The 15206-nt window shown below is 28.2% G+C and overlaps 2 protein-coding genes across 3 annotated transcripts; one reads left to right on the forward strand and one right to left on the reverse strand.

Moving 5' to 3' along the window:
- Window positions 1–2370: 2370 nt before the first annotated feature.
- LOC119672017 (protein aurora borealis) lies at window positions 2371–4631 on the reverse strand. Its single transcript, XM_038082967.1, has 3 exons — window positions 4201–4631; window positions 2542–4139; window positions 2371–2476 (listed from the first exon to the last, which is right to left on the reverse strand). The coding sequence occupies exons 1-2, from the start codon at window positions 4479–4481 to the stop codon at window positions 2570–2572; spliced, it is 1851 nt and encodes a 616-aa protein (XP_037938895.1). The 5' UTR covers window positions 4482–4631; the 3' UTR covers window positions 2371–2476; window positions 2542–2569.
- Window positions 4632–7208: 2577 nt separating this feature from the next.
- Window positions 7209–13453, forward strand: LOC119669194 (ubiquitin carboxyl-terminal hydrolase nonstop). Of its 2 annotated transcripts, XM_038079018.1 has the most exons (6): window positions 7209–7770; window positions 7886–8287; window positions 8525–8589; window positions 8775–8820; window positions 12051–12841; window positions 12905–13453. In XM_038079018.1, the coding sequence occupies exons 1-6, from the start codon at window positions 7651–7653 to the stop codon at window positions 12945–12947; spliced, it is 1467 nt and encodes a 488-aa protein (XP_037934946.1). In that variant the 5' UTR covers window positions 7209–7650; the 3' UTR covers window positions 12948–13453. The 2 variants fall into 2 exon arrangements, with proteins under 2 accessions (XP_037934946.1, XP_037934937.1); XM_038079009.1 differs by lacking the exon at window positions 8775–8820 and having other exon boundaries at window positions 8525–8635.
- Window positions 13454–15206: the final 1753 nt, after the last annotated feature.

Raw genomic sequence — 15206 nt, forward strand, 5'->3', positions numbered from 1 at the left:
AATTAATGAGATTTTACAGACTTTTAATTTTAAAAATAGTATCTTAAGAACAGAATTTCAAGAGATATAAGTTTTATTTTTTAATTAATATGGATTTTGGGTATATCTTTTTCAAGTGGAAGAAGGAAGAAGAGTGAATTTAAATTAAAATAAAAAAAATATACCTGAAGTTCCGATAATGGATATATCATAAACAGCATTATCATGAAAGTCTTTTGCAGCGTTACGTATAGCATTTGATTACAGCTCCTGATCAAGTTAATGGAGTATATATATATATGGGATCTATGAATGGAATGCAATTTGTAACAACGAAAGAAAATGTTTCGAAAATGGCTGGGTCTACATCCTGAAGTCACTCGTCGCCAGCAATGACCCAGTGCCGTTCAACACCTCCCAAAGGGATTTTACTAGCAGGTCCCAACGGGTTACAGTACGAAAGTACGTGCTGGTGTTTTTTGTTGAACAATATTTTCTTCCATAATAATGCTATGATAATGCTATTTATCATATCAGTCACCAAGTACACTTGCAAATATCCAATTGATGCCTTGAGAAAAAGGTTCTCCATTAGCTACTCATCCATCACATAGATTTCAACATATTTTTTTACTATTGTGTAAGCAATTAAATGTTTTCTTTTTTTTGTATTTTACTAATTATCGAGTGAAATTTTTAGCGATCTCAATCAAACTGTCTCTGTTCACTGAATCAAATACCAAATAGATTAAGGAGGCGGTCAATCACACCAAAACTGACCTACAAATAATAGTCCGTTGTGATAACTACCGAATAGATATGTAAAGAAAAAATACAATATATAAATTTAATATAAAAATTAATTACAGTTTATTTAACACTTACCTTCATCCAGTTTCAGAACCGTATCCAACAATTGTTATGAACTCGATGAAATGACAGGTTAACTGGATTTGTAGTGGAACAGTTAAAATGTACAGGCAATAATGCGATAGTATTATCGTTATGTCATTCCATTATAACAATATTAGACAGTCCATGAATAAATAACTATATAAGCTATATAACTACATAAATAACTTACTAATTAATACCAAAAATATTTAAAAAGGAACGAATGTTCATATTCTCAAATATAATTAATACATAAAATTCATTATTCTAAAAATTAATTAAACTATATATATTCTTTTTTATACTATAATCTAATCGTGTGTAAGTTATTAAGAACTATTATAGCTTAGCTCAGTGGTGTTATAATAAATATTTATTAATTAATTGTTGTTGAAGTAGTAGCACCGTTACAAAGTAAAACAGATTGAGTTAGAATAAATAGTAAATAAATGTAAAGTTGGATATATAGTCATCTGGTTATAATCGGTTCATTTGTTTATTATGTTTGGTATAACTTCAGTTCGATAATAGTTCATCATCGTATACCAAGCAGATGATTCTAAGCATGGTTCTAATTCTTCTATAGAGGATTAGGAAACCATTAAATTTTAGTACTTTATTTTTAATCACAACACCTGTATGTTTAATAGCGTAAGAGTTTAATTTTGTACATAGTAGATATATAGTATATAATATATATATAAACCTAAACGAAATAGTTTATATTTCATTTAAGACTCTAGCAGTCATTGAGCAAAGTTTCGCTCGCCCATCCCAACTGGGCTACTACTACAACAACAACATCATATTTAGTTTATAACATTAAAACTATATACTAGAATTTTAAGTGGTAAATACAGAAACTATATATGCTAAGATGTTTCCAGTGTTAGCAAAAATATTGCAAATATATTCTATAAATATTCTATCATCAATAATTATAATTAAGTACATACTTATATATAAACTTATATGTAATATTCTCGTTACTGGCGGGGGAAATATATATAATATGTTTTTTTTAATTACTTTTAAATGTAAATTGTTTCCATATATATTTATTTTGGCAGATGTGTCTTAAGTTATTATATGGAATTATAGACATTGGCACATGGAATAATAAATTAGCTATAAAACCTATGAAGGGTTTATTTAATAGTTCTTAACTGTGATTTAAGAAAAATAATTATTATAAAACGATATACAATTTAAAAATCTATTTTCATATTAACATAGAAAATATATATGTTTCATCAATATAAATATATTGAAAAAATTCTATTATGATTAATATAAAATTATTTAAAAAAATATGCTTAATAAAAATCAAAAAATAATGTATGAAAAGTTTATTAAGCATTGATTACAAAAACAAAAATATTACAAATAAAATTATAGAAACAATTTAACTAAAAGCAAAATAAATTGAACAAAACATTTAAAATACAAAATAAAACAATTGGTAGATTGGAATATATGCATAAAAAAATTTAAAATAAATAAAATATTCTATATAAGATAATCGAATGTTAAAAAATATATTGCTCATAAATCTTACTAATAATTATCGACGAATTCTTATGATTAGGTAGTAACTGAAAACCTGAGAAAAATGTTTAAATATATTAGAAAAAAAAATTTTAAATAAACAAAATATTTGAAACTTACTTAAGGATACACATGTCACAGTAATATATCATAAATTGCTCTTAGAGGGTGTTGAGCAGATCACAATATCTTGGTGGGTTGGTTTTTTGCAATTATTCGAAAGATTTATAGCATCGTCAGCGTTTAGTTCACATTCAGTTGTCAAAATGGTTGAGGATGAAGCAGATGTCATTTCATTAAAGCCACTATCCGTTCGGTAAAAATTAGCTTGGTCGTCCTTAGTAAGACTATCCTTAATTGGATTTAGATCAGTGTTGTTCGTAGTGCACGACATTTTCTTTAACTCATCGTTAGGTTCATTTATTAAAATTTTTCCAACTAGTTTTTGCTCGCCTTCTTCTAGTTCTTCTAACCATTTAGCTGTGAATGAGTGTGATAGATTTTTTCGACTGGCAGAACGTCTTTTCGCACGTGGTGTATCCGAATTGGACGAACTACATTGACTCAATAAGGAGAGTTGTGAGACCTGCATATCATCCTCTTCAGCTTCTAGCATTTCAACAGTTTCATTGTGTGTGAATAAATCAGTCTCTGAACTTAAGGATTTTGATTGCGTTTTGCTTTTTTTTGAACAATCAACTTTGAGTTGGCCAACTTTGGCAGTAAAGCTATCTGTACAAAGTTCTCGTTCCTCTAAACACAATATGGGAGAAGAGCTACGATCAGGAGTAAATTTATTTTTATTGATTATACTAATATTTGCCTCATCAAAATTTTTTAAGCTGTTATCAAATTCCTTATGGCGATAACTTTCCATTGATACAACTTTTCTTTGATTATCCTGGAAAGATTTATTTTCTTTATTACTTGGAATGCTTGCAGCTATTGGTGAAAGTTGTAAATCCTCTTGAAACATTTGTAGTCTTGATCTGTGCATAGCGGCATTTGAACGCGGCGAAGAAAATCCATCAACATGTGAAATTGGAGACATAGACGTGCGGTTAATAAAACTATGATCCAAAGTATCATCATCATCCAGTTTGCCTGCTATTGTAGTAAGTTGTTTACGGTTATTATAGTTATGGCCTCTTGAACTGTTTGCTTCTTTAGTCATTGAATCGCTGTTTTCATCTGTATCGTTGTTTTCGTTGTCTAAAACAATTACATTATGCATATCAAAAAGTTTACGTCGCATAGATGTATCTTTAAAATCAATTTTACTGAAGCAGGATTTATAAATGCTATTCATTGATTCTTCAGCATAACTACTACTATTAGCTAGGGCTGGTTGAAAGTAAGGAAGCAAAGCTTCCTCCAATTCTGGAGGTAAATGAACTGGCAGTGATAGTTCAGTTTGTGTACTACATTCACGTATGCGTTTAGGTTTTGTTATAGGCGTTATATTATGCAGTTCTGAGAGAGCAATTCGTTGGTTGCGTAAAGGACAATCTACCGGGCTTGGCACAACTTGTTGATCCTTGAAAAAGGAACTAATAGCAGACTGTGCTTTAGCTTCATATTCCGGATTTGGTGAATCATAAAATTGCGTTTCATGTGGTTCTAAATGTGCTGGCTTAAGGCTTGACACTTGCTCAATCGACCATTCAAATTGTGTTGATGAAAGTTGTGGTGTTGTAGAACGTTGGAAAAGCGAAGGACTAAATTACATATGACAAATATAGTTATAAATAATAAAATATTAATTATAAAGTTAAATACCTCTCAATCATTGGCAAATGCAACCGTTCCCATGTTGCTTCAAATGGATTTTTCACACGATGGAAACGTTTTGCTGGTGGCGTATTTATTATATGCTTATGACCTGATGAATCAAAAACATTTTGTTTTGGTGTACGTGGATGTTTCGTATTTTTGTTAGAAGTTATTTTAGTTTTTGGTGTTGTTTCGTTGTTTACTGGGCTGCTAGTTTTCACACCTCGCTCATATATATTAGTCAAATTCATCTCACATTTTTGTGGCGTTATATGTTCGAAGTCCATAGTTTTATAATTCAGTCGCTTAAGTCTCTTTAAAAATCAGTCTTAAAATAATAATGTAATTACTAAATATCAGAGCGCGCCAACTGACATTCCCATATCAATGTTCAAACCGATTTAAACAAACATCAGGCGGCGTTAGCTATTCCGTAAAATATCCCTGACAACCGTTGATAATTTAGGGAAATTTGTAGAGTTTCCCAATCAAAAAAATTTCTTTCACATTTTTTATTTATTTTTGAAATTTATTTGCTATAATTATATATATAATAATATTTATTTAAATAAATAAAATTATATTTTTAAATACAATGAGAAATAAAATCATTTTTCATATTCTTAAGTAATTTGCATGAGAACACAAACATTTTCTGCGCAAAATTTTATTTGATAAGCTCCATATAAGATATTTGGACAGACAGACATTGTTTTTATGCAAGTCTTGCAGATGTTTTAAAATTATTATAATCGATTTAAGGCTTCCATAAGCATCCTTAAAATATTTATAGTTTTATATAAATTCAAATGCAATATAAAATGCTCACCAATAACTTTTTTGTGTCATTCATTTTACATAGATTTATATAAAAAACTTTTTTTTATAAAATTATCTGCAGATATTTTTGCATTTACATGTATTTATCAACCACAAATTTATTTAAAATTAATTACTTGCAGTAACCTCAACTTATTCCTAGACAAGCAGAAGTTGTTCTATTGGAACATTCATGTTAGAAGAATATACCTATATTTGCATTTTTTATTAAAAAAAAAATAATTAAATATAATGCTATAAATATAAGAATTATCTTATACCATGTTTCCACTCGTTTCATGTATCCAATTTTGCTCATTAAGGCTGCTAATAGCATGTGCTGAGAAAGTGAGTATTTAATAAAATCTTTATTTTTATTTATTGAATATGTAAAAGATAAATAAAATACGAGTATATTCAAATGATTGATGTACAATTATATATTTAATTTTCTTCTGTGATATATTATTTAGTGAAGTTTATTTGTATCTAATATATAGCGGCGAGAATTCAAAAAGTCAAGTACGTATGTAAAAAGAAGATCGTATTAGTATATAATAGTTTTTTGTTTTCATCAATTATAAATGCAATATATATTTAAAAAATTGATTTGTAATTGATTTGTAATTTAATTAAACTTAGAAGAAAGTAACGCTATTTGTTATTTTTTAATAATTATCTTCTTTAGATATATAATACATTGTTTTCTATATACACCTATTGCTTTATTTATGGTATTTTCATAAACATTATTACGGTGTTCACGGGGCACTGGTTATGGGGTTATGTGATGTGTATTAAAAATAATCTCTGTGCACCGTAAACAGGCTTTTGTGTAGGTTATCTGGTTATTTTTACACAATCAGCTGTTCTTTGTTATTATCATCAGTTCACAGAAATTCCACTTTGTCTTTGTCTACTTTTTCGGATTTTGTTAAATATCGAAAATTAGATATTAATATATTATATATAAATTTTTTTATTTTGCGTAGATCATTTTTACTTACTTTTGCTAAATTTAAATGTTTGTTTTTATACGAAACGATCTATAAATGTTAGTGATGCCTATTTAAAAAATTCACAATTTATAGTGCTATTCGGTGAAATTAATATTTTAAATATTAAATTTTATATTATTTTTGACCACTACAAATAACTACATACAACATAATTTGTAAACAAGGATAGAGGTCCTGTTAGCATAAGCACATAACCTATATATATTAAATGGTTTCCAATTTCTGCATTTTTCACCTTGAATTAAATAATTTCTGTTAGCACTATAAAACTAAATATTATCTGCTTACAATTGAATGGTAAACAAAGAAACCCTCACCTCAATGTACGCGACCAAATTTTGACATCTGTTGCCAAAAAAGGGATGTCAGCTACCAAACCAGATATTCTCTGTCAGCTACTATACATTTTTTTATGTCACATTCATTTCATACAATCCCGATTTTATGTCGCTCCCTCTGTTTATACAATAATGTCAACTTTTCTACATATAAAAGCTCTTTCACATGTAATAATCAATTCATTCCAATATAAACGATTAAATCTAAATTTGAATAACAAAAATTATTTTACCTGCATTCTCCCATACATTTTCTTATGTCACATTCATATCATACAACTCTGTTTTTATATCCCTCCGTTTTGTTTATACAATTAATGTAATTTTCGTCAACATTTTTCATCTACGCACGAAATACGGTATCAAAGAGAAAGTGCTGCTAAACTAAATAAAAGAGAATGACATTATTGACATTATTTCTACACATAAAAGCTCTTTCACATGCAATAATCAATTCATGCCAATATAAACGACTAAATCTAAATTTGAATAACAAAAATTATTTAACCTGCAGTGGAGACATTGTATTAACATCTGTTAACAAAAAAGTGATGCCAACTCCCATACATTTTTTTCTCACATTCATATCATACAACTCTGTTTTTATATCGCTCCCTTTTGTTTATACAATTAATGTAATTTTCGTCAACATTTTTCATATACGCACGAAAAACGCTATCAAAGAGAAAGTGCTGCTAAAATAAATAAAAGAGAATGAAAATTTTGCAGCACTGCTAAACGCTGAAAACAAAGTCTTTTCAGCTGTAGATACAAAAAATAAGAAATCAATTTTATGCAAGTTTTTAATTAAAAAAATTAGTGTTTTTCATTAATTTAAATTAAAGAAGAAAACGTGAAAAAATTAATAAAAATTAGGATTACCTAAAATTTTAGAAAATTTTTTACTAGAAAAGTTCCTATTTGTAAAAGGCTACAAAATTCATCGTAAACAGCGCAAAAGTGACAAAAAAGTCAAGATTGTGCTACCTAAAAAAAACGAAAAATCTAAAGGAGGAACTGCCGGCCGGTGTGACGAAGGTGGTGGTGGGAGAGGTGGGGGTAAAAATAATAATAATAGACCAGGCGCTGAGGATTTGACCCCGGCCTCTACGAAAAAATCTACTAATTCATCACCTTCTCGAAAAGGAAAGAACAATCTAGAAGAACACAGTCAAGCGCATGACCATCAAGTGCAAGTGGAAACTGGTGAAGGGAACGAGGTCAGCAGAATTGGGAAAGAAAAGTTACAAACTGATTTATCAAACAAACAGGACTTGACAATGCCAGAAACAGGTTGCAAACATTTTCAGGCCTATGTAAAAGAACATACCCTTGACACTTTTCGCATATTGGATGCATTTTTCTCGACACCTATTAACTCTCAGGCGCGAGAAAAAAAAGTAAGTTTACAAAACTATTTTGTATATACTTTAAAAATATTTGAATGTTTATATTAAATATTAAATATTAAATATTTGTTATCATTACAAAATGAATAAATAAACTAAATTTTAGGCGCATTCGTGCTGTTGCTTCGAGTGCGGTAGTTACGGTATGCAGTTATATGCCTGCTTGCATTGCATTTATTTTGGCTGTCGTGGCTCACATATTACCGGTCATTCTCGTGCCAAGAAACATCCAATCTCAATGGAATTGTCGTATGGCACATTGTATTGTTATTCATGCCGCGATTTTATATATGATTCTAAATGTCGAGATCTAGCTGCAATTAATCGCAAGTTAGAAGCAACTGATTTGCAAAAAAGTTTGGGATTTCAACCATGGATGCCAACTTTAAAAGAGACGAATTTAATGATTATGAATCCACGTCGGCGTGTTGTGCGTCCTAACGAAACTATTGGCTTGCGTGGTTTGGTCAATCTGGGCGCTACTTGCTTTATGAATTGTATAGTGCAGGTGTGTGTGTGCGTTGGTAAAATTTAATTTGTTAGGTTTGCATGATTGTAAGGCTATATTCACCATTTGAAATTATTTACTTTATTGCAAAATCTGAAATGGGAAAGCTATACAATATTTTCTATTTTTTTTTAATATATTTTTTTTATAATTTTCACAAATTTGTTTTTCTCAAAAATTCATTATTTTTTATTTTTAAATTCGTTAATTCTTAAATTATTGTTTAATATTTTGCAGGCACTTATACACACACCGCTCCTGAGTGATTATTTCCTATCCGAACGTCATGAATGTAATAATAAATCGTCTATGAAATGCTTAGTCTGTGAAGTATCGCAATTGTTTCAGGTACATATTTAGCATAAAACTATTTATTAAGGTGGTTCATGAATGGAAAGAGGATTTATATACAATATAAATCAGGACTAACAATATAAATATATTACAATAAGGAATTAGTACTATAAATAATAGTAAATAATAATAAATCGTCTATGAAATGCTTAGTCTGTGAAGTATCGCAATTGTTTCAGGTACATATTTAGCATAAAACTATTTATTAAGATGGTTCATGAATGAAAAGAGGATTTATATACAATATAAATCAGGACCAACAATATAAATATAATACAATAAGGAATTAGTACTGTATAAAAAGGGATTAAAACCAACTATATATATAATGTACATAATGAGTATAATAATATATATAGTTTATAAACAAAATAAATCAGGACCAACAATATAAATATAATACAATAAGGAATCATTACTGTATAAAAGGGACGAAAACCAATTATATATATAATGTATATAATGAGTATAATAGTATTGATAATTCTTCTTAGTTTATTAGAAAAAGTTAGCATAAACTATTTCTAAATGTTGATTCATAAAGTCATGAATTGAAAGAGGAATTTGGTTACAGTTTATATACAATATAAATTATAATATAAATATATTAATATAATACTATAAGGAATAATTACTGTATAAAAAGGACTAAAATCAACTACTCGAACTTCTATAACTTTATTATGTGCAACAGGATTTAGAGAGCCGGTTACATACAATTCTTTGATTCAAAATGTCCATAAGTCGAACCTTATCTTTGCAAAATGGTACTACGAGTTATGGAAGTTAGACTGTATGTACATATATAATCTACATAATGAGTACAATAGCATTGACAATTCTTCTTAGTTTTTAAGAAGTAGATTTCATCTTAAATAATATTAGGGCTAATCCATAAATTATAAGAAAGTTCAGAGGAGTGTATATACTGTTTAATATCATTTTAATTAACTATGTGACAACTACTATATTTCAGCTGTAAATTGCTGAGAGTAATATTGGATAAACCCAAGTGTTTTGTTTGTAATTTTACCTATCAAAAGTTTATATTTTGCATTGAAAACAAATACAATTGACAGCTAAAATTAATTAATATTAAAATTGACAGCTGATAGCTAAAATTACAAATAAAACTCTAGTGTAAATTTAGTGTAATTTATTGTAGACAGCGAAGAACCTTAGTGTTTTTTGCAGAGTGGAAAAATTCAATTTCGTGCAATCTTTATTTTTTATACATAAAAGGTTTAAGGTTTAAAAATGTGGACAATAATTAAAAATATCAAGTTTTGTGACTGTTAACAATAGAGAAAATGATTATAAATGTGGTGTTATAACCATTTCTGCGGCATATTGTTAAAAATAGCTTTAAGTTTTGCTATCAGAGGAGCAAAAAAAAAATACTCGCATCTTACGAAAGAAAACACGTGATGCAACAACAATGCTCTTAAAAATATTCAGAGTTAGATTTTACTCGCAAAAATTCTTACGTCTCAAGTTCCAGTGCAACCAAATACAAAAATCAGTCTATTGTGAATGCACAGTGAAAATACGTTGCAAAATTCAAGTCATCCGTTAAAATCATATGAGCATTTCATTTAATAATAAATTCAAATACATAAATTAATTAATTAATTTAAATATATAAGATAAAAGTGGTTAGCATTGCTCTTCATTATGTTATAATTATTATATTTTATTTTATTTAAATAAATTAATTTTTAGTGCTCACAACCAAAAACATATGTCAAAAGAAAGCATTTTACATACTTAAAAAGTGATGCCACTTTTTTTTCAACCAGACCTAATGCTGTTTTTTTTCAACTCTGAAAGTAAAAATTATGGCTGTCTAATTTTGGCTACAACGATAGAAATCAAAAAAGTCACGATTTTGTTCTGATTGGTCTATTGGGTGAAATCATATGGCATAATTAATAAAAATTTTTGTATAATCAGTTTTGGAGAAGAATTGGGAACAGGTTATCGGCTGCAATATAGATTTGATAATGCGTATATGCCAGAAATTTATTTGTGCTGTACATATTGGGTGTGTATGAATAATTCCTACGTATTAAATCAATTAAATTCACATGGATTACCGTATGGATTAACGTATTGTTTTGAACGGTCATATTTATGTTACACTATGGATATATAACTTATATATATTTTAACAGCAATTTTAATGGTAATATTATTTGTAAAATCTATATTCGATACAACGTCTCTAAGACTGTAACGAGACTGGAACTTTTTATAAATAATTCGAGGGTTTGGAATATACTTCTTAGTAAATGGACATCAATTCCAAAGTGTGTGAAGATTATTGAGTCGGCCAAAATTTTGCACTCGTTATAATTCATATCAATTATACTTACTTTATAATGAAGATTCTAAGGAAACACTTAGTCCTACTGGTGTATTGTGTTACTCTAAAAAACTTTACGGTTTAAAACCAGAGGGAAAATTTAATAAAATTTAAAATATTCTTTAAGCATATATATTGTAGGTAATTGAAATTTTTTGGGAAGCAAGACGAATATTATTAACAGTAGCAGCTCAAGTAACTACAGAACATACAACTCTTCAATTGATGTCGTTTGTATTGGAATGACAAAAACAATAACAACAACAATAATCTTTTTGCAATTCATTGAACCTATACAAAATCTATACATTTTGAACAAAAAATCAATATTTAAAGAAGAAAACTGTGTCATTCCATCAAGAGAATACATGGGTGTACAATAAGGTAATCATCACGCTAAAATTTCATTTACTCAGCAAAAGATTTCTCCGTGTTGCAGATTAAGTATTCTCTAGATTAAGCTTCCGTTTTCAAATAAATAAAGTAAAATAAAACAAACATTACATATATAATTTTCTGCAATAAATACCGAACACACAAAATCCTACAGACAACAACATATTCTTTAACTTTTGCTCACCAAGTCTTCGAAAAATTTCACTTCAAATCCGGATATTCGAAGACTCCGAATTTACAAAAAATCCATTTTTTTTTCAACTCCGAAGACTTCGTTTACTATCCCATTAATCGAATTTTCCGTATAGTTTGTAAAACCGAATACGTACAACACTAGTATATCTCAATCCTACGTGAGGCATACTACAAAAGAGGTTGGGGTAGCTGAAAACAGATTGTCACTCCAACCTAAGCTGATCTATGTCTATCTGTATACTTTTTCTTTGTGCTTAAAACTCCAGTTTCTGGAGCTTTGTCACTGTCACGACTTCATAACCATGTAATGGTTATGTCTACAAATGTATATCAAATGTAGAGGAGTAAGTAGCTATGCCATTTTGTAGATTATACATATATACTATATAGTTTTTGTAAAAATTTTAATATACACATACATATAAATATATATCATGTTTTTATACCACACAGGAATTTTATTCAGGTGTACGATCTCCGCTAAAGCTGCACCGTTTGTTACATTTAATATGGAATCATGCTAAACATTTAGCAGGCTATGAACAACAAGACGCACATGAATTCCTTATAACAACACTCGATGTATTGCATCGGCACTGTGTTAAGGCAATGAATGAAAATGAGAGTGTCAACAAATTACCGCCAATCGCTAAAATCAACTGTCCAACACAATGTAGTTGCATTATTGATCAAATATTTACTGGCATGTTGCAAAGTGATGTAGTCTGTCAAGTGTGCAAGGGTGTTTCCACGACAATTGATCCCTTTTGGGATATATCACTTGATTTGGGTGAAGCCGAACATGGCGGAGCCTCGCCGAAAACACTTATCGAATGCTTAGAACGATACACACGAGCCGAGCATTTAGGTTCTAAGCAGAAAATTAACTGTTCCACGTGCAATTCCTATCAGGAATCAACAAAGCAACTCAGTTTACGTACGTTACCCGTTGTTGCTAGTTTTCATTTGAAACGCTTCAAGTATTCGAAAGATAAGAAAATAGATAAGAAAATATCGAATTTTATATCATTTCCTGTGGAATTCGATATGACTCCTTTTATGTCAGAGAAAGACAAGGTTTATGGTGATTTTCGCTATTCATTATATGCAGTTGTGAATCATTATGGCACAATTGGTAGTGGTCATTATACAGCTTACGTACGGCATCACAGGGATATTTGGGTTAAGTGCGATGATCATACAATTACATTGGCTACTTTGAATCAAGTATTAGATAGTGAGGGGTACGTATTTTACTTTTACATTAACTATTTTTATTGTTCTTTAATGGTTCTTTTTCCTTACAGATACTTGCTCTTTTATCATAAAAATATATTGGAGTATGAATAGAACGCGGTATTAGCCAGGGCGTCACTATCAAGAGAGATATGACATTGAAGACGTCATAACGCCAGTACTATAATGCAGTATATATACTGACAAAATAAATAAATGCATTACATATATACTATATACATATAGTTTTGCAGTCCCTCCTTTCATCATTTACGTCGTGGAGTTCTACATAAATATAATTGTTAGTTTACTTGTGTGTTGTGTGTTAAACATTTTACTTACACTTAAAACAATTTTGCGACTGCTCCTACAGAGATTTGAAGAGAGACAGACTGCATTTTAGTATATAATTATGTCAGTTACTATTTAAAATTTTTCATATTATATGGAACTTCTCTAAAAGGCTTAGTTCCAAAGCTGTTTTCTTTATGTTAACAACTACTGAAAAAAAAAAATATATATAAACGACATGACAAATATTTTCTAATGCTAATGAGATTTATTCTAACAATGTAAATTTATAGTTTTCGTTATACTGCCTCTTACTTATTTAAAGCAAAAAATATTTAAAAAAAAACTATTTTTCGTATAATAGAATAATTAATTTAATTATTAGGTTAATTAATTTATTTTTTTAACTATAACTTTATATATATATATTTTAGTATGTACAAATTTCATTCTGTTCATTCTTAGTACTGTCCAAAAGCTAAATTTTATATATAAAAGTAGTATTTAATATTAAAAATTATACGTATTGAAATGTTTGAATTATTGTAATTAATTGTGAAGACAACAAAAAAGAATGTATTACATATGTGTTATATATACATATATAATTATGTGCAACAAAAAAAAAAAAAAAAAAAAAAAAAGGGACTTAAGGAGTCGCATAATGAATATTCCGAATAATAATAAAATACATAATTAACAAAAAAAAAAAAAATAAATGTTTTAATTGTAATTTAATTAATCAATAAATTTATAATAAATTTATAATAAATATAAATGTTGTAAATCTAAAATATTGTTAGTGGCATTTAAGGTTTTTTTGTGTTTATACTGTACTGTAATATTTGTAAATTATAGTAAGGTTTAGTTAAAATCTAGTCTGATTAGTTATTTGCTAAATGATATATATTATATGTAATTGATATTAAGATATTAAAAAGCAAAATGTTTTTATCAGAAGGCATCTTTGTACTTTTATGAATTAAATATCTCTAGATGTATGTGAAACAATGTATTTATGTATGTCCGAGTTTCTTAATAAATAATCCAAATATTTGGTGTTATTCAATGGAGTTTATTTTGATACTATAGTTGCATAGATATATATATATACTTATTTGTATGTGTCAGAAGAACTTTTAATGTTTTAATTTAATGTTTAAAAATTTTAATGTTAAACGAAAACATTTGTCTTTACCGAGTGGTGTTAAAATCGGAAAATACCGATTAAGTAACATTGAAAAAAATTTATTATTAAAAACAAAATTTTTTTTTAAATATATTAGAGAATCGCTGATACTTCAAAAGCAATTCTTAAGTCAAGATATAGTGTTAATCACTATTATATCAATTATTTTGGCCCGTTTTTTTCGATCGACTTTGAAGAAACTTACTTGGTTTTTTGTTACCAGAACTTTCAAGAAAAGAGTAAAGCAATTACCTTGAAACGTAGCTCCCATCGCTGTTAGTAATAATCACAACCATAGGAGAAATAATTTCATAGGTAAGCGAATTTTAAATATCCAAATAATATCCAAAAAGTTAGTTCAATGTTTTGGATGTATATATTATTTCAAGCCAAAAACAAAATAAAAGTTTTTACTTTTTTAATAATTTAAGAAATATTTATTTTCAACTATCCAATATGAAATAAGATATAATAATTTGGGGTTTGATTATAATTAACTTGAGGTTCTGATGACATATATCAACATAATAATTACATTAAACATTTTTATTTTATAAGGACTTAGGTGGATACTATAGAGTATTTCGTCTGTAATTATATTTAACTTCTATTTTTAAATATCGATGTGATACTATAGCTGTAAGATAAAATATATATGTTAAGTTTTATCCAGACATGAGGTTCTGACTATATTAAAAAAGCCGACGTAAGTAAGAGTCGCTTTAAGAGAATTATGACATAGGCTATATCATATAGCAGAATGTAAATGAAATAACATTTAGGAAAGTGAAAGAAAATTCAATTGAGTTATAATCCAAGTTCTGGAATCTAGCGCTATGGTTTTAACCTTATTTGCTTTAATATTGTACTATTCATATATATCCAGTTGTTGG

This window comes from Teleopsis dalmanni, chromosome 1 (genome assembly GCF_002237135.1).
Source record: "Teleopsis dalmanni isolate 2A chromosome 1, ASM223713v2, whole genome shotgun sequence".
Classification (NCBI taxonomy): Eukaryota; Metazoa; Arthropoda; class Insecta; order Diptera; family Diopsidae; genus Teleopsis; species Teleopsis dalmanni.

Excerpts from the sequence above, each read along its gene's own strand:
- LOC119672017 (XM_038082967.1), bottom strand. The coding sequence starts at position 4,481 with ATGGACTTCGAACATATAACGCCACAAAAATGTGAGATGAATTTGACT. Across the intron at positions 4,140-4,200 it reads CATTTGCCAATGATTGAGAG|TCCTTCGCTTTTCCAACGTT; the intron begins GTATTTAACTTT and ends TATGTAATTTAG.
- LOC119669194 (XM_038079009.1), top strand. The coding sequence starts at position 7,651 with ATGCCAGAAACAGGTTGCAAACATTTTCAGGCCTATGTAAAAGAACAT. Across the intron at positions 7,771-7,885 it reads CTCAGGCGCGAGAAAAAAAA|GCGCATTCGTGCTGTTGCTT; the intron begins GTAAGTTTACAA and ends ACTAAATTTTAG. Across the intron at positions 8,288-8,524 it reads TTATGAATTGTATAGTGCAG|GCACTTATACACACACCGCT; the intron begins GTGTGTGTGTGC and ends AATATTTTGCAG.